Source organism: Sycon ciliatum, chromosome 4 (genome assembly GCF_964019385.1).
Source record: "Sycon ciliatum chromosome 4, ocSycCili1.1, whole genome shotgun sequence".
Taxonomy (NCBI): domain Eukaryota; kingdom Metazoa; phylum Porifera; class Calcarea; order Leucosolenida; family Sycettidae; genus Sycon; species Sycon ciliatum.
In genome coordinates, this window is record NC_088646.1 from 28,263,940 (window position 1) to 28,288,565 (window position 24,626).

At 46.3% G+C, this 24,626-nt stretch overlaps 2 protein-coding genes across 3 annotated transcripts; one reads left to right on the plus strand and one right to left on the minus strand.

The window, feature by feature from the left end:
- Positions 1-102: 102 nt before the first annotated feature.
- LOC135815454 (proteasome subunit alpha type-2-like) lies at positions 103-6,396 on the plus strand. The gene is made up of 9 exons (XM_065328751.1): positions 103-271; positions 360-436; positions 1,463-1,536; positions 2,026-2,084; positions 2,847-2,969; positions 4,375-4,456; positions 4,982-5,055; positions 5,622-5,679; positions 5,838-6,396. The coding sequence occupies exons 1-9, from the start codon at positions 234-236 to the stop codon at positions 5,955-5,957; spliced, it is 705 nt and encodes a 234-aa protein (XP_065184823.1). The 5' UTR covers positions 103-233; the 3' UTR covers positions 5,958-6,396.
- A 376-nt stretch (positions 6,397-6,772) lies between these two features.
- Positions 6,773-13,413, minus strand: LOC135815453 (protein kinase C-binding protein NELL2-like). 2 transcript variants are annotated; one of them, XM_065328749.1, is made up of 11 exons: positions 13,119-13,413; positions 11,747-11,892; positions 11,065-11,292; positions 10,130-10,375; positions 9,658-9,741; positions 9,289-9,429; positions 8,963-9,086; positions 8,525-8,634; positions 8,161-8,269; positions 7,688-7,831; positions 6,773-7,468 (listed from the first exon to the last, which is right to left on the minus strand). In XM_065328749.1, the coding sequence occupies exons 1-11, from the start codon at positions 13,171-13,173 to the stop codon at positions 7,458-7,460; spliced, it is 1,398 nt and encodes a 465-aa protein (XP_065184821.1). In that variant the 5' UTR covers positions 13,174-13,413; the 3' UTR covers positions 6,773-7,457. The 2 variants fall into 2 exon arrangements, with proteins under 2 accessions (XP_065184821.1, XP_065184822.1); XM_065328750.1 differs by having other exon boundaries at positions 11,131-11,292; positions 13,119-13,409.
- Positions 13,414-24,626: the final 11,213 nt, after the last annotated feature.

Sequence of the window (24,626 nt, forward strand, 5' to 3'; positions counted from 1 at the left end):
TACTTTGGACTCCGAATTCCGAAAGCGGCCAAGCAGGAAGTCCAAAAGTACTAATTTTTTAACCTCTTGCATGATATTTTTTGCATCTCGCAAATTCGATCGTCAAGAACATTTTTTCCTGACCAAAGAATTAGAAGCCTGTTGAGTTGTGGACTTTTGGGATTTTGAAGCGAGTGTAGAGATTGTAGCACTTCTTGCCGTGTTCTTCATCTTTGGTCGCAGAGCAGGACGTCATGTCGGAGAGATACAGCTTCAGTTTAACGACATTTAGGTGATTAGAGTTGGCGCGCAGCTATTCTGGGATGAAATCGAATTCGTTGATTTGAAACGAATGATTGATTGTGTTTTCTCTTGCACAGTCCTTCTGGAAAGCTAGTTCAAATTGAGTATGCATTAGCCGCGGTCAGCGGGGGCCAGCCGTCAATTGGCATTAAAGGTAGGGTGCCTGACTGAACATGATTGTTCACTTCTTCCACTTCACCCTCGTAAAAGAATTGGGAATATATTCTACACATTTGATTCTCCCCACGAATATCGTGAATGAAGATGTGAGCAATCATTATTACTATTAGCCGAGAGGTACAAGTGAGTGAACATAGGTTTGCAGATAGTGTAACAGAGGTGGAGCTGCGGAGTCTGCACTTATTGTAGGTTGCTGTGTTTGAATATAAGATTCAAATTTATCTGGGTCCATCAAGGCATTCTCAGCTTCCATTCCCATCATTGGCATGAACACAGTTTCTTTTTGGTGACGCATGCAGAACCCAGATTGACATTGACCATGGTGACAGGTCCCAGGAAGGGAGCAAGGTCTTTATCTACAGTACAGGGACCATCCATCTTTGTGTTGGGTGTATTTTAGTTCCCTGCACAAGTGTGCGACGTGCTTGAGTAACTGTACTAAGGCTGTGTTTACATGAAGCGTTTCAACCCGGGTTGAGTTCGACCCGGGTCAGATTTCAACCCGCCATGTGCATAAAATGAATGGCGCGTTTACATGACGCATTGCGCTTGACCCGGGTTGAAATTTCGCCCCGGGTTGATTTCAACCCTCCCCCCCAAGGGGAGGGTTGAAATCAACCCGGGTCAAGAAAATCGTACAAACGTACTTCGTATCTTGCGCCAGGTTTGAACAGCACTGCAGATGCAAATTTCGCGCGAACGGATTCACGTGACCATACAGGACTGTAGAAGTGGACTTTTGGCAGCATATCAGTATTTGACCCGGGTCAACTGTCTTCATGTAAACGCTCACCTCTTTTGTCTGTCGTACAGACTTTCAACCCGGGCTGAACTCGACCCGGGTTGAAACTTCTCATGTAAACACAGCCTAACTGAAGGATAGGCTTTACATTTTGTTTACACTTGTTCTGTTGTGTGTGGATGTGGCTGTGCTGTGCTGTGTGGTTGTGTGCATGCGTACCTTTCCCATGTGCGTGTTCATGTCTATGTGCTGCTGTAGCTACTAATGGCGTGGTCCTAGCCGTAGATAAGAAACAGCAGTCATTCTTGTATGACACATCAAGCCTTAGCAAGGTTAGTATAGCGTGACAGAGGCTATGCATTTATGTCACTATTGGAAGGTTTTGTGTGGAGGGCATCGCAAGGACTTGTTTGCTGCTCAATACGAAGCATAATAATTATCATGATATGGTCATTTGTAATGTTGCATGCATATGCAATGGTGTCATTTGTGTGACTACATTTCTCAGGATTTGCAACAAGGAAATTCCTGTTCCATGCAGTCGCAAGACCGCTGTCACAGAAGTTGACCAATGTTCAACGTTTGCGACTTATGACCTGTGGCGCACATCAATGGAGCGCAGTTTGAACTGTTTCTTTTATACGCTGGGTGTGCATGCACGTGTATTACAATGCGCTGTGTATGAACGTCGCAGAAATCAAAACGATTGTGAGTCGCATGTCGCAACTCACCACAAGTGTTGCGTCTTGCAGATTGCAGAAAGTGATGTTCTGAATTACGTTGTGTGGAATTGTTTTCTTTGCTCCTGTTTTACTTCGTAGATTGAGCGTGTCACTGATAACATCGGTATGGTGTTCAGTGGAATGACAGCTGACTACAGGTAGGGCTGGGATAGGCGCCTGGATATGGCTCAGTATGGTTTTACTACTGGTATATTATACAGTCAAATCTGCCGTTAGCGACCTCTGCTGTAGGCGACCATCTACCGTTAGCGACCGATTTTCCGTGCACCGACGGTTTCACATACAAACTGATCTGTCCAGAGCGACCATCTGCTGTGCGCGACTAGCGACCGCGATTTCATGCACGGTGGCTGCATTCAAATCTGCTGTAAGCGACCGCGACCCAGGTTCAGTAAGGTGCGAAACTGTACTTGCCAGTGCTTTGTCAACTGCAAAGTGTGAAAATGCACTGTCTTGCAAGTGCGATCGACTGGCGCCTGGCCTGTACTGAGGCTGTGATGTAGCTCTCAAGTCCAGGCAGTGTCGATCTACTGCCGTGTCGCATACGCGTACTATACGGGTATGGTCGTCGTTGAATATCCAATAAAATGATATTAAAAATCACATTATTCTCGTCGATTTGAGTACATGGAAGCATATACCTGGTATGCCGGATCTACCATACATCTGCCGTAAGAGACCATCTGCCGTAAGCGACCGCTTTTTCTTTCACCAAGGGGCGGTCGCTTACAACAGATTTGACTGTATGTGTGTGTGTGTGTGTGTGTGTGTGTGTGTGTGTTCCTGGTGACTTCCTACCCATGATAGCCATGCTGTATGTCCACTGGTGTGCTGCGGCCTGCCGTCTTTTTCTGCCGTGCTAACTCTCGCATCGTGTTGGTCTCTCTTGAAACTTTCAGATTGCTGCTGAAGCAGGCACGCAAGGTTGCGCAGCGCTACTTTCTCGTCTACAAGGAGTCCATCCCGTGCACCATGTTAGTACAGGACGTCGCCAAGGTCATGCAGGAATACACTCAGCAAGGGTAAGCCTGCCTACTGCCGTTTGCTGTAAAGCGATAGACTTTCGTGCTGCGCAAATTTTGCGTTTTCAAGGATTACGATGGTTCATGGTATGAAAATTAGCTCTTCAGTTGGACCATGCATTGTGACGATTGTCCACACTCCATGTACAGAGCAGTTTGCGGTGCTATTATATTTGCGAATGTGTGATGATGATCTCTAGCGGAAATTTCCCACTTTACAGTGGACGTGTTCATTGCGTGTGGTGTGAGAACAGTGTGTTTGGAAGGGTGCTTGAGCATCATAGCGCTATGCATTCGTCCCTTTTGATATAGTGTATTGAGGATGCTGCTATGTGTGCTGGCAAGAGTACATAACCCCCCCCCCCCCCCAGAGTGCGCAAGTTCACTTATCAGATCTGGGACGGCGAAATCCGTGTTGCACGTCATAATAATGACATCATGAGTAGGGGGAGTGTGGACGTGGTGCATGGCGTCGATGGAATGAGGCAAGTCCGACCCAAAAAATGACGTACATCACGGATTACGCCGTCCCACAACCCCATCCCAGTTGCGCACTGCGAGCATCCGGCTGATGGTGTTTGTTCATGACTTTGTGGACCATCAATCCTGTTGAGAAATTATTCTGATGTCCTTATGTAGAGGACGGTGGCAGACTGGCAGGTTTTGCAATTTTTGCTGAAGAGCTTTTATTAAAAAATAAGTAAAATAAAAAGCACCTCGCTGTCTACATGTCATACACTTAGACAAGGCGAGCTGAAAGTCTGGGTTGCTGCAAAGTAGGCACTATTTAGGCAGTGATACAATTATTTTCACACTGCTTTAGTTCTGTGAATGTGTTTCTTTGGGATCATGATTCAGTGTGTCACTGTAGTCGGAGAACAGACGTTGCCGAGACACCCACACTTCAACTCTTCAAGTACATGTTGTGAGGGACCTCCGGTGCAAAAAAAACGAAACAAAAATACAGTAAAACCTGTCAAGGCGACCACCTGCCCAAGAGGACCACCAGAACCGAGGGGTGTTATTTCCAGTCAAACGACCCTGGCTAAGAAGACCACCTGAACAAGGGGACCGCATGTGTAGGGTCCCTCGAGTGGTCAGCTTAGACAGGTTCCACTGGTATTGCGAATTCAAATAAAAAGAACAACAACAACTGTACTTTAGGGTCCGTAGACTTCTAGATGTATGGAAACACTATACCATGTATCTGAGGCGAGCATTCGTCAAGCTTCACTCCTGGACAGTGACACAACAGTCTAGCAGCTGAATGTGTGTGGTCTGGTGTTCTCTGAAAAATGAAACTGCATCCTGTAACTTTTCTCTCACATTTCAAATGCACCTTATTTCTGTAGTGAACATTGACAACAAATTCCGTGCTGGTGTGCCTTTCTTGTGCGATATACAGCGGTGTTCGGCCATTTGGTGTATCGCTTTTGATTGCGGGACTGGATCAGGGTACACCTATGCTCTACCAGTGTGATCCTTCTGTAAGTAACTGGTTGTTGTATGTACATGTGTGTGCGGTGCTGTGCTGTGTGGTGCTGTGTATATTGGTTTGTTTTCTTGCGGCAACCTGTCTTTGCTTGCACCTCATCAAGCCTCTCTGTGTCTATGTCGAGACTTGAGGAGTCTTCCTGTCTGTTCCAGTTGGTCAGGCTTTTTTCTTCTCACCACCTCATTTCTAACTTATAAGAGAGGTGAAAATGATGAGAAGAGACAGACACACACACACACACACACACACACACACAGAGAGAGAGAGAGAGAGAGAGAGAGAGAGAGAGAGAGAGAGAGAGAGAGAGAGAGAGAGAGAGAGAGAGAGAGAGAGAGAGGAGGGAGGGAGGGAGGGAGGGAGAGAGAGAGAGAGAGAGACTCTGTCTGTCTGTGTCTGTGTGTCTTTCTCGCATGTCTCATAGTGTAATGCGTGTAACTGTCTGGGCTATCCTTTTCTTTTCTTTTTTGAAAAGGACCAAATTTGAATTTGCTTGTGTCTGTGTGTTTCCATCGTTTAGGGTGCTTTCTTTGCTTGGAAAGCAACGGCAATGGGCAAGAACTGCAACAGTGGAAAGACTTTCCTTGAGAAGAGGTCAGGCAATATAAGTTACATTTTATATTCGTTTGCATCAACCCAGCAAGCTGCTGCTAAAGAACCCTAAGCTCCAGTGTCTGCCTTTTACTTGCTCCGTCCTTATTCTTGAGCACGGTGTATACTTGTGACTTTGCACACGGGAAAACACCTCACACTCTCGTCACGGCGAAGACAGTTGAACGCATTTTCGCGCTCTCTTGTAGTGCTTTGGTGAGTCTGATCTGCTCACCTCCCACCGCTTTAGGAGCTGCATCTGCGCCTTGATCCTTGAAGGGTGGTGGCGTTCCTACGGATGCGGAAAACTAACGTTACTTGGCCTCTAGCCGAGTCTCACGCGAACCGTGATTTTTTTGGAATGCGAAGTGAAGCGTGAATTGGGCCTTCCTTGAGCCCAATGTCTCTTTCTGGAGCAAGACGTTTTTATGTTGCTGATTCCCAGTGGCCATGTGAATGACCTGAATCTTATCCCGCATGTGTATATGTACTTCGAAGTAGGAATGTGATGTGCAATTATGACAGGTGATATGTATTTGTTGTCATCGGTGATGATCTGTTCACCTCAGGTATAGCGACGAACTGGAACTGGAGGATGCCATCCATACAGCAATTCTTACACTGAAGGTGAGGGGCGGAAGTTTGATATGATATGCCTCTCGTAACTCTCTCGTTAAAAGCGTTCAAGTAGTAACGTTAACCGCTGCCCCATTGTCAGCTTCATGCGTGCTATTCATCAATAAACATCTGATGGTGGTTCTGCTGTGTGTAACATATGCTTGCAGGAAAGCTTTGAAGGCCAGATGACTGAGGAGAACATTGAGGTCGGTATCGTAAACGCTGATGGCTTCCGTCGCCTAACCACGGCCGAGGTAAAAGACTACCTTGCCCTGGTCTTGCAATAGGCACTCCCACCAACCAGCGCCACCACTGCTCCATCGCTACAACCATCATCATCAGTAGCAGCCATGGTGGCGGCAACATTGGCTTGCTGTTATTGTTCCTGTCCATAGCTCATGCTCCTCTCATTCCCACTCTGTACATAGCTTCATTTTTTTATTGCTGTTCTTTTTGCTTGTAAAGTTTTTACTGTATGCAGTATGTATGTTATGATCATTGCCTATATCTTGCATACTGACTTATGGTATGCTGGCAGTGTTCAATGCTTTTCGAAATAATGCACCAAACTCTAGATTGTGCACGGTAAATGTGTACTTCAAAGTAGCCCCGTGAAGTGCCTGTATGCTAGCCAGAGTTTGTGCGGGCTCTTGCTGCTATTGCTCATGGCCTTCATGTATATTGTTGATTTATGCGGTAAATAAAAGATGATCTGGAAACAAGGTACACGAAGCCACTCGAACAAGTACAATACTCTATAGAGGATGGGTACAAAGACAGATTGTGTTCTACGCGATAACACGATTATCTGTTGCCCAAGTCTTGTGCAAGTCCTTTTCGACGATTGTGTTCGGTGACAGAGTATAAAAGCGAATTTTTGTTTGATTTCATCCACCTTCCAAGGCTGTTTAGTGTTACAAGCAACTTCAGAGAACATCATGTACAACAAACTTCAGCTGTTTGCTGGGATAATCAACACCGGACTTTGTAGCATTTTCCCACTGTTTCATTGACAAGATTTATCCAATAGGTTTTACCATGTCTGCTTTTTAAATTTACCACACTACAGTCTACACAGCTAAAAAAAACCTTGTCTGACAAGTTAGTTGGAGAGCTCAGATTCAGTCAGAGAGTTGTTCCCGTTGTGATTCAAAATGCATGACTATACACTACTTACAAGTACCAGGGATTCGTTAAAAAAATACCGTTTTAAAACAGCTTCCTGCTACTTATCATTGTTGTGCAGGGGAGGGAAAACAGAAGAGAAAACAACATTTCTTCCCATAATCGTTAAAACGTTGAACTCTGTTATGCAAAAGTATCACATCCAAATGGCAATGTATAATAATACGGTTCTTTCATGCATGCGTGGTCAGTCGCTAATCCAGCCACTACCATGTATGCTATTTCATTATGTCAAGAACTATAATAGCTGCTCATTGTCATGGCTTTAGAGAGAAAAAAGTGATACTTTGTTACAGAATTCAACACGAGTATAGTGGCTCAAGCTCAGTATTGTTACATAACGTTATTCCATGCACGCACATGATTATGTCTATACAGTTGAGAGAGGGCAAGAAAGGGAGTGCGAGAGTGAGTGTGACAGACGGCAAGAGAATGGTTCATCTTCTGTGGTATCCGCTAAGAATCCGGCTTGAAGTCCAGCCTCCAGTTGATCGCCGAATCACGTCTCTGTTACTATCGCCGCCAGCTCAGGGTCATGCTGGCAAGGCCGGGCCAGTCAGTTTCACGGTCTTGTGACGACAGCAACATGCCTACACCGCACCTTATGCGGTACCTGTGCAGCGAGGAATACAATGCAAACATGTCGTCAGAACCGGCGTGTACAGACGTGATCCTTAACTGCTGCTGTGTCTGTCAGTCAAACCAACCCCACGATGGATGTTGCCTGGTGATTCCTGTGTCCACTGTTGTGTTGTACGTCACTGTAAGACCGCATACCCCCCACAGATCGTGAACTTTTTTAAATTGACGAAGGCACAGGGCTATTGCTTACCGGGCGGTCTTTTATGGCACTTTCCAGCGATTTTCACTCCTCCACGGATGCACTGGGGCAGGCAGAACGTCCTCCCACTGCTGAGATTGTAGCATATAGAGTAGTGAGGGTCACCACAGGGCCGCTCCACAGCGCACTTGTCATCTGCAGACACACACACACACACGGCGGGAGGTGTAGGAATCAGTTCCTTGGCCAAGACCATGATGATGCAGCCACATGGTGCTGCAATCAATAACCATTCCGCATGCATTTCATTAGCCGCATGCATTTCACTAGCCGCATGCATTTCACTAGCCGCATGCTGATTTACTCCAGTGAGTACTAGCAATCTTGCTGTAAACAGTCTAACTTTTGCACAGATGTGTACGGTCATATTTGGGGCAAAGTACATAACCAATCTTGTCGGTGTGTATGTTCTACGGCAAGTAACACTAGTTTGTAAAAGTGAACTGAATTCCTGGCAAACTTACAAGTGAGGCATTCTGGACAGCACTTGTTTGCCGGAGTGTGGACACGTTGGCATGACGATGGCACCGGGGGACACTGGTTTCTCACCGATGGGCAGTGATTACGTCCACGCTGCAATCGAGACATGTACAGGGAAAGCAAAGCCAGTATTCAGTAACGGTTATACTAAGTAACTAGTAGCCAGTGCAGAGTCACGTCAACAGTACGGTACAGTACTATGGCACTGGTGTGCAGGGACATTGCGTGGGAGCCGCTGCTCGTTTTCGGCACATCCCCCTAACAATTTTAAAACCGTTTCCCCAGTACTCGGGCCCATGCAGCAACATGCTTTAAAAGGAACGCCAAGCAGCAGATAGATATACGTACCATACAGAAGCAGTGCGGATTGCATGGGTTCTGGATGACGCGCGGGATAGTGGAGCCGTTGAAGTAGTGCTGGCCATTGAGTCGACAGCCGTTAGGGTCGTGTTGAGCCACTGAGCAGTGAGCAAACGCAAATGCACACATGCACAAAGTACACCAGGTGGTGAAAACAAGTTCATTACTTTTATCTGTGAGTGAAATTCATTACTAAAAGCTCTCAAAACGACAGCCTCATTGTATAGATATTATCCATACCACCATGGCGCCTGTTTAACGGCCCGGATAACCTAGGGCACCTTGATATTGATAACTGTTACAAGAATCACGCTATCTACTTGGGGTTACATCACAGGGCACCTTGCAGTGCCAGCGTCAATTCTCAGCATGTGACTCGCGGCGACTGTACTAACAGAACACTAGACACCGGTATTGAGAGCTTACGCATTTTGGTGCAGTATGGGCAGCATTCTCCGTGTGCTGGGTCGGCCTCGGCCAGCCTCATGCGGTGTCCGGTACATCCGGGCCTTGTGCCGCATGTCATCTGCTGACAGAGAACTAGGGTTTTCTGTAAGGATGAGAAGATATGAGTGGAGAACCAGTAAAAAAAAGTATGTTATAAATGAGCTGTAGCAGTGGTCCATTTCCGTTAAACTCCACTTCAGCTCTACATGTACACCACTGAGTAGCTTTAGAGGCATTGGCTGTGCAACCTAAAGACTATGATGTCATGGGTGACAAACACGTTGTGAGCATAGCTGTTTACGTACGTTGCAGCGGCACGACGCGCAGGAAGCCCTGTCGTCCCAGCTTTCGCCGTGCATCTTGTCCGCGCCATTCCACTTGCACTTCCACAGGTCTCTCTGGCAGGCACCAAGGCGGCTGGACAGGACGGTCTTCTCTGCTTGGCACTGTGGACAGAAACACGCACAGCAGCCAATGTGTTAACTTCATTATTTGATCACAGCTCTCTTTCCACGAGAGAATGTCTACAGCAAGACACCTAACACGCGATAAGTCGATAACTGTCACATCATCCCTGAACATTTCCAGACATCAATGACATCATCAATGACAGCAATGACATCAGCAAGTCAACACGGGTTTGCTTTGCAGCAGTCATTCTCTCTGCACTTTACCTGGAGTTCTCTGGTCGCAGGAGTTGTTGATTTGCACACTTCAGGCAAGTCATCGTCGTTGATTCGTAGGTTCTGCACCGAACCCTGTCAGACACAGCACAAGCAACAGCTGATGAGAAGGAGATACCACTGAATGTGCACAACCGCCCTCGGCTATAACTGCTGAGCCACTTTGAATAGCGTACAGGTTAATTTTTGGCAGTTTTCAGCATTGGTGAGTCTAAGTCACACACCATCCGGGACTGGCTGTAAGGCTGTACACAAGTATTGGGGACGGACCCTATCAAACTATACGGTACACAAGTATTGGGGACTTTCCCTATCAAACTATACTAGAAGGCCTGGTACAGTGCTGCTTAATGAAATCCGAACGAGTGAGTTCTGGCCTGACCCGCAAAAAGCAACAATATCATCGCTTTTTTTATGTACACATTCAGTGTGTTGGCCATGGCGCATCACTATGTTTACTTACCATGAATCCTTCATTGGCAAGGCTATCTCCTCCCACGCATACCGTGCCGCGTACAAAGTTCGTGCTGCACACCACCGGCCTCGGTGTGGTCTCGTTGTACACCAGGTTGCAGTCGACGCGCATCATAACACGCTGCGCCGTCGGGCAGATGGTGATGGCCAGGTTGTACCACACGTCCGGGCGGAACTGATAGAGAAACCGATGCCAGTAGTCCGACGTGTCGTTGGAAGTGTAGCGAACCCTGAGCTGTAGCGGGTGCAGTAAAAGTGGAGCACAGCCAAGAGAAACCATCATCAAATTGTCCCAGAGCCCGAGCTCCTACACTTGTAGCTATGCCGAGTATAAACTACCGGAACTTCCTTATTAACTCAGGAGCTAATAACGAGTATGCTAGGCCTACTGTCACATGACTGCGAATGCATTGCATCTGAAACAGGACTGGGATTCTATGAAACCATAATTGGACCGGGGCTTTATGAAACCAAAATGATACTATCATCTCGGCCTTTCAGTGCAGCAGCCACAGTGTAAATCACTTAGTATGTCCTCTGATGATTGCTGAGGACGGACATTGTCTGGGGTATGCGTGTATTGCGCAATATTGAAGTATGTTGGGATAAGAAATACCTCTTGTGTTTTAAGTAGACTTTCCTGCTGCCCATGGGTGGGGGTACTGGGGTACTGGTGTACATCTGATCAGAGTACTACAGTCAGACCTCGCATAACCGCACACATCCGTTTTCCACAAAAATATCCGGATGGGCGAGGGAACCGGAAAATCGAACACACATACTGCATGTATGCATGGCATACGCTGTAAATCGGTAACCAACAATTTTCTTCCGGATGGCGAGGGATCCGGGTAAAAGAGGACCGGATACGCGAGGTCTGACTGTACTGCATATACAAAACAGTGAGCAAAGGATACATCATACCTGAAAGCTAGTATCATGATCATGATGAGCATCATCAGACTCATCAGACTCATCACCCATTCCTACCTCAGTGTTCCGGCGGAACCTGATGGCGAAATGCGATCCGGGCAGCGTGATGCTCAGCATGGTCTGCGGATGCCGGCTCTCGACGCGCACGGCGGTGGATACGGTGAAGCAGCCACCTTGGGTGCACGCCGGACGCATTGCGCTGATCATGTCCTCACGACTCTGCAAACGGCACAAGGTCAGGACAGCAATCATCAAAATCTCGGAAAATTCAATGAAAATCACAATGTTGCTTCCCACTCTAAAATAATAATGCCAATCACAATTACATAACCAAGCATCTTTTCCCATCTTTTCCAATGTCCAAAAGTTCCGCGCAAGAGATAGAAGTGCGTACTTCGAAGTAAAAAAATATTATTTGATCATACATGTAGCATGAACAGCAGGAGTGTCACCGTCTACATTAGACACATCTGCTGTTCATGCTGTATGTATGATCAAAGACTGATCATGGGAAAGCTCATACAGTGACTTCCGAGGTAGCTACATTGTAAATCAGAGTGGAGAAGATACCACTGCAGGCCTTCATTCAGCGTAGCAATCGGATACATGTATCCTCCGTATTGGCCCACGCCGTAAGAAGTCTGCATTTCATTTCCAAGTAAGTTGAACTCACGTTGACATATCTGCACATTCTGGGAGTGCCAGCCTTGAACTGGAAAGCTCTGTGCACGCTGGATTGAGGTGCACCCTGTGGCGCAGGGATGAACGACCACTGTCTTTGCATGCCATCGGACACACCAACATTCAGGCCATTGGAAGCTGCACACAAACAGGACAGCAAGTACATCCATGTATTCAGGGTAGTGCACATCATGTTTCAGCGTTTCTTCCCAGGGCACTGGTACATAACGTACATGGTTCTGTTCAACTGGAAGATGCCCAAAACACACACACATACACACACACACACACGCACACACACACACACCATACACTGTGTACAGTATTATTGTCCGCAGCTGAAGTGCACTGATTCACTGATTCACTGATTGACAATCATGCTGAAGTACCTTGAAGTTTGTAGTGTGTATGTTGTACCTCTTGTACATGCCACCGCATGACGGCGGCGCCTCTCAACCACTAATCAAAACTATGATCCCCCCCCCCCCACACACACACACACACCTCTCCACAAACACTGCCTTGTTGTTATCCTAAAAACATTGGCAGTGACCAAACGAGCAGAGGCCTCATGAGTTGACTCTTGGTAACACCTTGGCTATCAATGTCGTATCTATGCAGTAAGCCAGATCAACACACGAACTCCCTGCATCACTTAGCAGTGCACCAATCAACATCATTACTGAGCAGACCCCCACCACCACCAAAACACACTACAGTACACTACTATGTCACCAGTGCCGAACTCTTGATATGTGACATTCTCACTGGACACTGCACTGTCAGGGGGGGGGGGGGGGGGTCAAGGCTTCAACTTTTCAAGGGACAACTCAACTTTAAGGGTGCACCATACCAGTGCAGTGGCAATGTGCTGGGTCGCTTAGTTACTGTGTTGCCATGGAGGGGGGGGGGGGGGAGACACCACCATTGTTAGCTCTCCATTCGTCTCAAATAATTATACGAATGTTCTACATGAGCCTACAACTAATATAAATATTACTTACAAGTACAGGTAATTTTCTTTACATCATACCATGGCTTTGTTCTGTAAGTATGCCTGTCTATGTTATGGCTGGATCACCTGTAATGCATGTACTGGTAGATTTACATTATGTACCTAGCGGTGGCTGAGTGCAAATACATACTAGTAATTGGACCAGACATGTTAAAACGACCTAAAACCAGTAAAGAGTACCTAAAGCGTCACCACCATTGCGGTGCACGACTGTGCCTAAGCGGTCTGTGCATAAATCCGCTCGGAGAATACCAAACCGCCACTCCTATCAAGTACTTTGAAAACTGATCCTGAAAAGCTTGTAACTGCACAATGCATCGTAAAATGCAGGCTGTGTGGGCTTCCTCACCTGTCGCTAACGCCGTCACGAGCAGCGCTATCCTCAGTAGTAGCAACATAGTCATTGCGCCGGCGGTTACCAGTCGGGTCTTGAATGAAAGGCAGGAGGAAACGGAGGTCCGCAAGATGACGTTCTGCTCCTGATGCCTGGTGAAGCTTCTAAAAGAATTCAGAGGAGCTGCTCTGTGGTTCTACAACTTCGAAGTTTGATAACTCTTCCCCTGCGCCGATCTTCTTATACCAACTCACTTGTAAGTTCGAGCCATGTCTTTGGGTGAGTTGTGGGCTGTACTGTGGGAGAGCGCTTCCTGCAGCCTAGAAAGTAGGTGGCGTTGAAGGAGCACTCGAGTTTCAACTGATGTACTTGCCGCGTGGTCATTTCTCGCCACCCTTGCCATCGGTCGATATACTGTATGACCTAATCAGTGGTGGTATTGAACGTATTCACGATCACTGTTATGTGCGTTTGGCTCATGACAAACGTGAGTGGGACACGACTCACGACGCGTTGAATGCACGAGGAAATCATGGTGAGAAATCATCCACATTTCAAAACACTGCAAATGCGATTGATGAATTCATAGGTCGTAGTCGTAGAAGTCGAGGCCGGTGTACTTGAATTGCACTTCAAACTCAATTGTTTTCAGCCATGCGTTCACCAAGCTGGGCTCGGTCTTGTATGTGATTTGAAGACAGCAATTAGCAAGGCCCGAATGCAAAAGAGCAACATACTTCACGAGCTGAATTGGTCTGTCGCTACTCGCTAGCCCCGGCAGCGAGCTCTGGTTGTAGACCTAGAATAGCTAGGCTAGATGCACTGAGCTATGAGGCTTTGTACCTTGGTGAACTCGAAAGTACAGAGTTCGTGCGCGCGCGCGCGCGCGCGGTGCCGCGTTCGCAGACGCTGGGTTGTTATGTAGGCGGAGAATGCCTGAGACGACTGCCGCGACCCTGCGCTAGCGCGCTGCATGGCTGTACTGAGACTGCAGTGTGTGTGTGATGGTACGTGTTGTGTGTGTTTGTGTGTGTGTGTGGGGGGGGGGTGTATATGGGGGGGGGGTCAAGATTCGCCAACCGCGATGTGATGTGCTAGCGACCGCGTACATGTGCTAGCGACTGGAGCGGAGTCACCCGCCACGCGGACCTGGTCTGCTGCTGGGCAGGGGATGTTCATTACTGTGCATGATGCATAATGATGAGGCCTGATCGTCAATCTCATGACTGTAGTGTGGGGAGTGTAGTAAACGATCACGATTAGATGGTGCTGGGCTGGTACATGTACTTGGTGGACGATGACAATGCAGTCCAATGACCGTGGACGTGATTTGCATGTATCAGAGCGAAAATACCTGCTCATGTTCAAGATCTCAAGATCGTCTTGTACAGCCACAACCAGCTACGAAATAGCCCACGAAACTGCTAGATGCACACAGTAATTGAATACCGGTATAACAATAATAAAACATATTATTATTATTTATACGCTCAGTAAGCACAAGATTTTAAGGCCCAGTAAGTTTATAAACACTTGAATTAGTTTCACGATAACACTGTCCGTGATCATGGTTACGAGTGTCATGCAATCGTAGACTTCGTAGTGCTTCTTTCTCACAGTGCACACCAATATTGCTTTATTTATTTATTTATTACAGCATCTCATGGCACAGTGAGAACACCGGCCAATACAAAGAGAGAGGGTGTTAGCCAACCACGGCAAGGCAGGGAGAAGGGGAGGAGAAGAAAAAGGAACCGGCATGGATAAGCAGTGATTGCAACCAAATCAGAAACACAAAATCAAAATCAAGGCGCGACAAGGCTCTTAAAAAGGCGGAGGGAAGAAAGGTCCTTAGCTTCTTGGGGAAGTGCCAGCCACGCAGAGTACGCAATAAAAAAGGGAGAGTGAAGTAGAAAGGGGGACTTAGGTTTCGGAAGGGAAAGGGAGTTTCTCGTGCTACGGGAAGAGAACCAGTTGAAACAGTGGAGGTGAGGTGGACACAGATTGAGTTTGAGAGAATGGATAAGGGTGACAAGATGTGAATTACGTCTCTTAGACAAAGGGGAAGTGTCAGCAAGGGCATAAAGGGTGGAAGATGGAAGCATGCGGGGTTTTCGGAGGAGGATTTTGAGAACTTTTTTGTGTTGAATCTCGAGCTTGGCAGCACGGGTTGTGGAAATTCCAGCCCAAGCAGTATCTGCATAATCAAAAATGGGGCGTAAGTCTTTGCAGTCTTTCCAGCATGACCTTTGCAGTGGTTTAAAAAATTATACTTTTGATCATAAACCCAACTGGCAAAGGAGAAAAGACAAAGGAACAGAAGAAAAGAGCGAACAAAGCAGATGGAAGGAAAGACCAGGACAGAGACCAACAGGACAACACTCAACAGTGCGTCAGTGGGGTTGCACAAAGCAGCTAGCGGTGACGTTGGCTAAGCTAACATGAGCTGCATTGCCTGGCTGTACCTGGTAGATCTACACAATGATGGGATCTTGTCTAAACAGTAACTGGGTGCGTGTGAGGGACAGTTTGGACGTAAACATAATACTCGGTGTCGTGGGCATAACGATATTGCATGGGGAGAGGTTGGGGGTGTAGCCTAGTAGCCTTGGCTAAGGACAGAGGGTTGGAGTGTATGCCATCATGGATGAGGTCTACTCTACCCAACTGCTGTCCTCCTTCCTACCCCTGGCCTAGGTAACCAGGCCTGACCTCTGAATCCTGACCTGGATACGATCATGTACTGAGTCCATACTGGCATAGCTATGCACATGACCAGCATCATACTAACTACTACTAGTACTAGTAGTATGTAGAATCCTTTTACCGTAGTACAGTTGCTGTATGTAGAATCTACAATGACACAAATGTGCAGTGTGGTTCAGAGCGGGAAGTCTCATTCTGGCTTTCTGCTGCCTTGGTGATTTGTGTACTGCTACTTGTGCTAGTACTGCAATGCGGGGGAACGAATCAGTGTGGATCCACTACTATTACTAACTTACTTATTAGCATACTATTTTAGCATTGCTGTGAGTGTGGGAGCAGCAGTGCATGCGAGAGTTCACTGACCCGTGCTGCGTGGTGTGGTGGCGTCACGTGTGTGCGTGGGTATCCTGGGCAAGGAGGGTGCTCGGCTACGCACGCCGAAATATCCTCTAGTCTAGATATCCACATGTACATGGTACTGTGCTGCTTGTACATACACTGTATCCATCTGATCCCGAACACTGTATCCATCTGATCCCGAACACTGTATCCATCTGATCCCGAACATGTAACATTTTAACAGTTACATGTACATGGTTTACCTTTGCTACGCAGTTACAGATGCGTACAAGGCAGAGTACTGGTGAAGGAAGCTGGCACTGCAATGGTTTGAGCTACATTCTTTGTTGTTGGTACTCTGATTATCCGTATTATCCGTATTCACATGGCCTTGCCATTCATTCAGTATATTAATGTCATCAATAATGATATTCTTGTTTGTATTAGTTTATGTGACACCATTTTCTATTTTTCTTTGCCTGCCTGCCTGCTGGCGGCCTTTTTTCGCATGGTTCGGTGCAAGCGAATTTGGGCGAGCCCATTGACGCGGGAGCACAAATAATAATAATAATACCATGACAAAATACTGTCCATGGTAGGCTGGATCCTGTGCTTCTGAGGTTGTTGTGCAAAGTAATTACTAATTAGTTAGTTGTGTATCCGGCCGTATGCCACTTATCTACGCGGTGTACAGCCTGGTACAACGAATCTTAATTAAAATTTGATGACACAATTCGACACACGATGGTATGCCAATACTGCCAGATCAATGCCAGATCAATGCAATATCATGCAATGATGAGGTAATGATACATTGGGTTCAATGACACGTGACTGTGTAAGGTTGACGACGCACTCCCGCCTACAGGCTTCCCACTTCGTTCTAGCAAGGTAAACATTTTCGGGTCATCCAAGATGACATGTCGTGTGATGAATGCATGCAAATACGAGAGCCCGCTTCTGTTCCTCGCCATCGATCATCTGGTGGGAAGAGCTGCTCGGCAAACACTCCCATGCCACCCATGCCATGGAGCATCCTCCAAGGATACCTGCCACGACTCCCAGGGGTCTCCTCAAACTGTTGACACCTGCCTAATAATCATACACGAGTCAATGCAGTGGCCCGATTACAGCATTACCTGGATGTACTGGCTGGCTAGGCTGTGATCTTGGCGGGGATGGTAGAACTGGATGGTGGAGCATTGGAGGTCCTCGTTAGGAAAAGTGGCAGGATTGGAGGGCGTGTTTCGACTGCACTTCATCTCAAGTGGCCTTTCAAAGTCACTCCGAGAGAATGCAGAGAAAATGCACAACTACTACTGTACTAGACTTTGTGTCGTTGTATCTTCGGATTACAGCGAGCTTCATTAGACTCAATACATAGTAAGCCACCTATCATTAATTTTTTGTAAGGGTTTACCGGGTGTTAGCGGCCGTCGTGAGTTCCCTTCGGGAACGGACACGATAATTAATTATTTTACTTTTTTTAAAACTTTTTTATCATTAATGTTATACATACTGAAGTAATTGTAAGCTACCTATCATTTTGATTGGTGGCTAGGTGTTGTACGTTGTGTTGAGTTGCGGTGCATGCTGCATGCCAGTGGCCAAGCACTGACAGTCTGCAGTGGTCTGTGTAGTGGTGTGCACCACTCTTGGTGGGTATCCGGTATGAACATCTGTGGACCGTGGAGCCAGCCCCCCCCCCCCCCCCCCGTTTCACCTTCATGGTCTTGGCATTCCAACGAAAACAGACATGCAATAGGAACTCAGGACTGTCTTCAGTGTCCTGTGGGTAACCCTCATGTTGTAGAATACCGGTAGGAGGACTTCATCACTGGAATTCCCCGAAAGTAACTCCGACCGGTTTGCTCATGATGGAGGTAAAATCTTGTCTAAAACATTTAATCATGTAAGAGTCCTGTTTATAGACTCTGTATTCTAGCACTAAAAGAGAGTACACCGTTAGTCCAAACTAACTTTTAACTGCCTTTGGCAAACGTCATTGGAACCCAGAGTCATGTACATGACTCTGTACATAACCCCGGCCCGCAGCTACTCGTACATACATGTACATGTACACCGAAGGATGTACCCAGAGTGCTTGACAGTGCTCAACACCACAAAGGCAGAGCGTAATACACTACAGAACAACAAGGACAATCAAGGCTTGTTTGCTGCTACTTTAAGTTTCATGCTTACGCAATCATCAGGCAACACATGTACATGTACATGTAAATAAGTCATACGCCCCCAAGTACTGTACTCTTTCTGTAACCAGTTGCATGTGCATATGTCATGTATCTGTCGATGATTTTCATTATTTATAATGTACAATTACAAGTACTTCAAACAATAATACAGTATGATTAGAGCAGTGATCTATCATTATTGCAATCTGGACGAATCGTGCACGATATGTACATGTACATGGATACACATGTTACTGGTGGAAGATCTACATGATAGTACAATACAAGTCATGCACATGCACGAAGACGTATTTATACCAATAGATCTAGTACTTGTAGTACGTGCTACGTGCTACATGTACTTATGAAACAAGGGTTCGCTGGCGGAATGCTTGGGATTCTACAGTAAAGAGGTTCGTGGGTGTACAGACTGTCAGTACACGAAGGTCCAGTCCTGCATGACTCCTTGCACATGCACACGTTCTGGAACACGGAGGAAACACTGTTGTACACGGTAAGTTCTGATATTCTGAGTGGGTGTTCCTAGAGTAAGAGTGTCACCAGTCCTGTTGTTTAGCATAACGCCATAACGGTGCATTTCATAAAACAGTCACCGTGCACAATGTTCTTTGAAGGACTATGCTCTATTCCAGACACCTCCAGATGTTATCGATTTCACTCCTACTAACTACGTTTACTTGCACCACTACATGCCGCAGATCATGTTAAACCATTACTAGTACTTCATGGCACTGTTGTTCTCCGCCATAAATCTGTCCGACTCCCACACATGTACATGTATTTTGTCAAGGGTCCGTGGGAATACTGTAACCCCATGGGCCCTTGCGGAGTTTGCTCAGTCTGAGTGAGTATTCATTTTCAGAGCTCACCCAATAACTAAATATTAATAAGTGTAGTAGGGCATGGATATACATGTAACTGGTGGAACACATTACCCGTGTCTGCGAATTGGTAATCGGATTTATGAATTGAAGGTAACTAGAATGCCAAGGAAGTGGTGGCATTTCGTAGGCTCTCCGGCTGCCACAATCAATGGAACGTCGTCGGATGTCGCCTAACGTTATTCTCCTATTGACTTCAGGAATCCCATACGTGAGTGTCTTCATGTCACTGCGGTGCCAGTCTATCCCCATGCATGCCGGTATCAGTGTGACTATTAAACGTAGTAACTGTATTAAACCATCATGTATTGCACACAGTGTTCCCCATTGATAATTTGTATCTATAGATACACTTTCCTGTGTGACAGAGAGACCTTTTCTCACTCACACGGTCCTCTTTTGGGGCAGATTATTATACATCTTTAATAGATTGTAACACACAGTAGCCAAGTAGCGGTTGACGACAATGCAGTTCCAGAGGAGATTTACAGAAAATTAGCGCCATCGTGACTTTGTCGAAGGGGAATACGCTTTGGTATTGTTACCAATTGCTTCTATTACCAATTGCTTCACTGAGCTCCAACCGCAATACGTACAGTTGTGTTGGTTCAGGCAGGAACAAAACAGGGATCCGGTGAAGATGTCAAAGGACAACTCACCAACCTCCACCCCCACCCCACCCCATGCTAAAAGAAGTAAGAACAGCAAAGAAATTAACCTCGATCTTCACGAAGTTTACGTGCAGGACCGATGATAGCATGTCCGCTCGTTACCATGAGCAGAGCAAGACTCGAATTTTGGAGAGCTCATTTCAAGTTCGTTTCATCAGGAATTGCCCAAATCCGTACCTTGATTGTTCTAACCGTATTATGTTTGTAGATCACAGCAGGGAGTACTAAGAAAAACTGTAATCCCTGGGTCACAGCGGAGATGCACATTCAAGATCTTGGACATGGGCACTCAAGGTCTTCTATGGTGTCACACCAAGACAATCCCGCGTGTACGGGCCCGGCGATGGAAGGGTGATTTTTCTTATGGACCCCTGATTGGTGATAATGAGGCCCTTTCTGGAGCAGTTTAAACAAATGCGTGGCAATCATACACCCCTTGTGGCATTTGTATCGGTAAGTACATGTAGTGCTTTCCACGACATAATGAGTGCTGCGGTGGGCAGTCCCACGCACTCAGGCATGTGATAGTTACATGTATGTACATGGTTGTATGTGTAACACTGGGGTGAGGCCAGGGAGGGCGTAGAGTCACACTGTCTCCACAGAAATGAGTTGAGATCATGAGTATGTCATGTACATGACATGTATACATTATATTCATTGTATTATAATTATTGGTCTGTTTCAAGACCTTGCCAGCTGCACAGGATTTCCGTTATTCAGATGAACAGTGTGTTTGAAAGTTAGAACATACATGTACATGTAATTGTGTACAATCATGTTCATATGGTAGAGGGTAATAGGCGGTACACTGGTTTTGGACGGGAAGGGCGGATACCGTATTGAATTATATTAATTTTTTAAATTGCAATATTGTGTAGGAGTGGTGAGTAATATTGTATTCGCAAGTGCACTGATAGAATTATGCACTGAACGCAATTACATGACACAGAATGCGAGAAGTGGGTTGAATGGTAACCATACAATCATTATGAACTGCTAATGTTCGGACTTTTGCGCCTTTTCAGGGTGATGATAAAGTGATTGAGACTAGATTTGAGAGTTACAATGTGCATGCCTCTACGCCATAGCAAACTTTGCATAGTACTGGGATAGCTTAGTAATACTAATAGCAAGAGCATCTGGCTATAAGCTACAATGTACATGTATGCTACTACTGGCCATGCCAAAGCAAAAGGGTCCGTAAACTCGCGATTTACACTTGCCTTTTGCTTTGATACCGACTGCTCGCGCAGTCCTCAGAAAGGGAAACACAACTACCGGTAGCTCTGCTTATGAGCTATTGCTTGTAGGGCAAGCGGTGGGAGAAGTGTGACGTTCGAACTTTGAACCATATTCAACCATTACAGTTGAAGATACATGTGCATTGCACATCTTCATTGTATACCCAACTGTTTGGTAACTCTTGGCCCAGTCTTGCGTCTTCATAATGCAGTCTGTCACGAAGAGTATTTCATCATGAACAATCTCTCTCGAGGTGATATGGATAATCACTACGTATGCTAATGTTTGTCTCCATCTCAGACGTAAGCAGTCACCAGGTTGATATAAGCCTTGATATTGTCTGCCCGCACTCGTAGACCCTACGAGACACTGCTCGGAGCAAGTAATTAAAAGTCATACATGTACATGACAGTAACAGACTTGTTGTACGATCGCAACGAAGAATGAACATTCTCGGATTCCCACGACCTTGCTTGCATGGTTCTAAGACTAGGATCTTGATTATCAAGTACATGATTGTATTTCATGCTAGGCCCACCGCGACCGTCAAATGCGACCAAACTATTCACAGCATAGCCTACAGGTTTCAATTGCATGTATCGTAAGCTATTTTTCGGTTCTAAACAACCAAATTCGGCAAGGTCGAGGGTACCGCAGCAACGGTCCACTTCGCAAGTCCTCGCCTCAGTATGTACAATGCATCATGTAGGATTAATAAACATCATCTTCCATCGCCAACGCGATCCTGCTAGTCTGAATACTAGGTCATTGCAGGTTACGGCCAACTAAATGATCAGTATGGACTGATTCCACGCTATTGATAATCTTCGAAATTCACGTTATTTGGAGCCAGTCTAGCTACCAAGTCAGACTACAAACAAGAAGCATTTCGTCGAAATGCAAGCGACGTCTTGCACGGGTTCAAAGGGGACGGACGTCTAAGCCAGATTACGGGCGTTGTCCATACCGGATGCGCCGACTGTGTCAAGGTTTGACAAATGATTATTTTAATAATTATACGATACATCTGCCGAACATGACAGTAGGTACGTGGGAGTCGGACTCATCACGGCAGCCCTACTCACTCCGCTCCATAGTGAACAGACTTGCCGGTAGTTATCTGTACCATTCTACGAAGTCCCTCAGAACTACATCAGTACATGTACATGTATTCAAAACCACTATAAACATTCTTTCTACAGCCTCTGAGGCCGCCGCCGAAACAGTTACATACATTGTACATGATCGGTGGTACAGAGATTTAGTGAAAGACCTCCCGTAGCCCTAGGTGTTGCTAGAGACACCCGCTGAACAATGTACAAAGGGATCAATACGTTGTCCAGGCGATGATTGAAGAGGACGAGTGCATTGTATTACCAAGTGTTCCATTAGTAGTACATGCACAATACTGTCAATAGCTTACAATTAGGCATTATAATTATCACGTGTGACTGGAATTGCGCCTTTCCACCCAGTCATTGGCAATAAGACATTCTGACAAGATGAAAGTTCATCTTCTTCTTCGCACTTCTCTTGCTGCCGTCATACTTGTACGTGTCTTGGCAGAGTTGGCTTGTTGAATCCTTAAATTTGTCATTCATTTCCTTGTCCTCAGTGAATACTAATAGATGCTTATCTTGGGGTTTTGTATGGTCATGTACAGTACATGTATCATGAATCAGGAGGGGCGAGGCGAAGCATAAATCAGGTTCTAGCTGGCTGATACTGTAATAGTACGGTAATACTAATACTATGCATTGTTCCCCAGTAAAAACTGATTCGATTAATTCATGTATGGAGTCGCCATCATTTAGCTGTACGCCTCCAGAGCTCTCAATTCAGATCAAGAATGTCCTCGAAGTGTACTGTGTCACTGGCAGTGCAGACCACTCGGTGTTCGTGTATCTGCGGTTGTAAATCACCGCCAAGTGAGGATTTTAAAACTCGATACGTACATGCAAGTATATACGTGTACATGTACGTGCATATCCTGCACAATATTATTAGTTGCTCAAAACTAATGGAGTTTTACCGCTACAGCTGTAGTACTGTTGTTGGTTGACAGCATGTAACAACTTTTAAAAGGTGCTTTATAATAAGTCATGCTTTCAACCAACAACAAGTTACATGACTGTGTGAACTAAAACAAGGTTTATAGTAAGTAGCACTACAGTCTACAGTACGAGTACTGGCAGGGTGGAAGTCTAATAGTAATAATAGAACAGTTCGCGTACAGGGTAGGGCAGCAATGTAGTGCTAACCTTTCCGCTTCTGTCTCTATTGTGCTCTGGTACATGTGATGGTTGGTCGTCCACGTGAAAAAAGGAAAAGAAAAGTACCGCAAGAGAATGAAAGTGCACAACCGGATAGGGATGTGTAGGGTGGAAGTCTGGCACGAGCGAAACGACGTTACGTCCTTAGCTTTAAAGGGGAAGTCCGGTGAAAAATTTAAATTTCAGGGTCGGTAGAGTTTCGGCCGCTGAGTCGAATGGTGTTGGTCCCACGTGTCTCCGACAAAGCGTTCTTGAGATATTTCCGTTTGAAAAACTGAGTTTCGGGGGCTGCGCCATGACGTCATGCGGCCGCGCCACACCCTCTGCAACGTCATAGCGTGCAGCTAGGTCAAAAGGAGTGCGTGAAAGCAATAGTGTCAGTGCTATTTCAAATGATTTGGCGTGGTGCGAGCGACCCCGAAGACATGTAACTCCTTGTGAGAGTGAGGATGCAGCCATGGCTGACCTTCATGAGTTCGGTCTGGGGCTGAGAACCTCGGTAGTCAGCTGAAGAAATGGCCGCGCGGGCCGGTCAAGAGTGAGCGCTACTGAGTTTCCGACTGATGAAGAAGCAGCAGCTATTGCAGACGAGGCTGATGTAATTATCAGATCGCTGGAGAGCAGGGTCGCCAAAATGGAGAAGAGTGATGCGAGTGCTCTAAATGTTGTTCCATACCGATTAGATTCGCTTAGACTCCAGTAGCCTGCCACATGGTGATGTTTTGGTGCGAACTTGGAATATTTCGGACTGCTCAATTGGAGAACAGTGCAGGCTCTTTGAACCACGGGTACTACTCTTCGCTCGCAACGCTATGGAATCTGAAAGTTCTAGGTCCGAGAGCTGTTCGCTGTTTTGTCACTTGTCACGGTTGTGCACTCATCGCTGTAGCATAAAATAATGAGGCGCCGCGGGTGCGGAAAACTAAAATTTTCTTTCTCAAAGCACAACCACCGGCACCGGCAAGGAGAAACGCACGTTCTCTGACTACATGACTGTACTGATACGAGTGTAGTACATGACAAGTCCGTTAAAGGGGAAGTTAAGGCAAAAATTAAAATTTCACCAGTTGTAGTCTTCGGGGTGCTGAGTCGAATGGTCTTGGTCCGAGGAAGCTGAGACGCTCCCTTCCTACTTGAATCCCAATCGAACTCGCGCACTTCCACCGAAACTGGGTGACTGCGCCCTACGAGATGG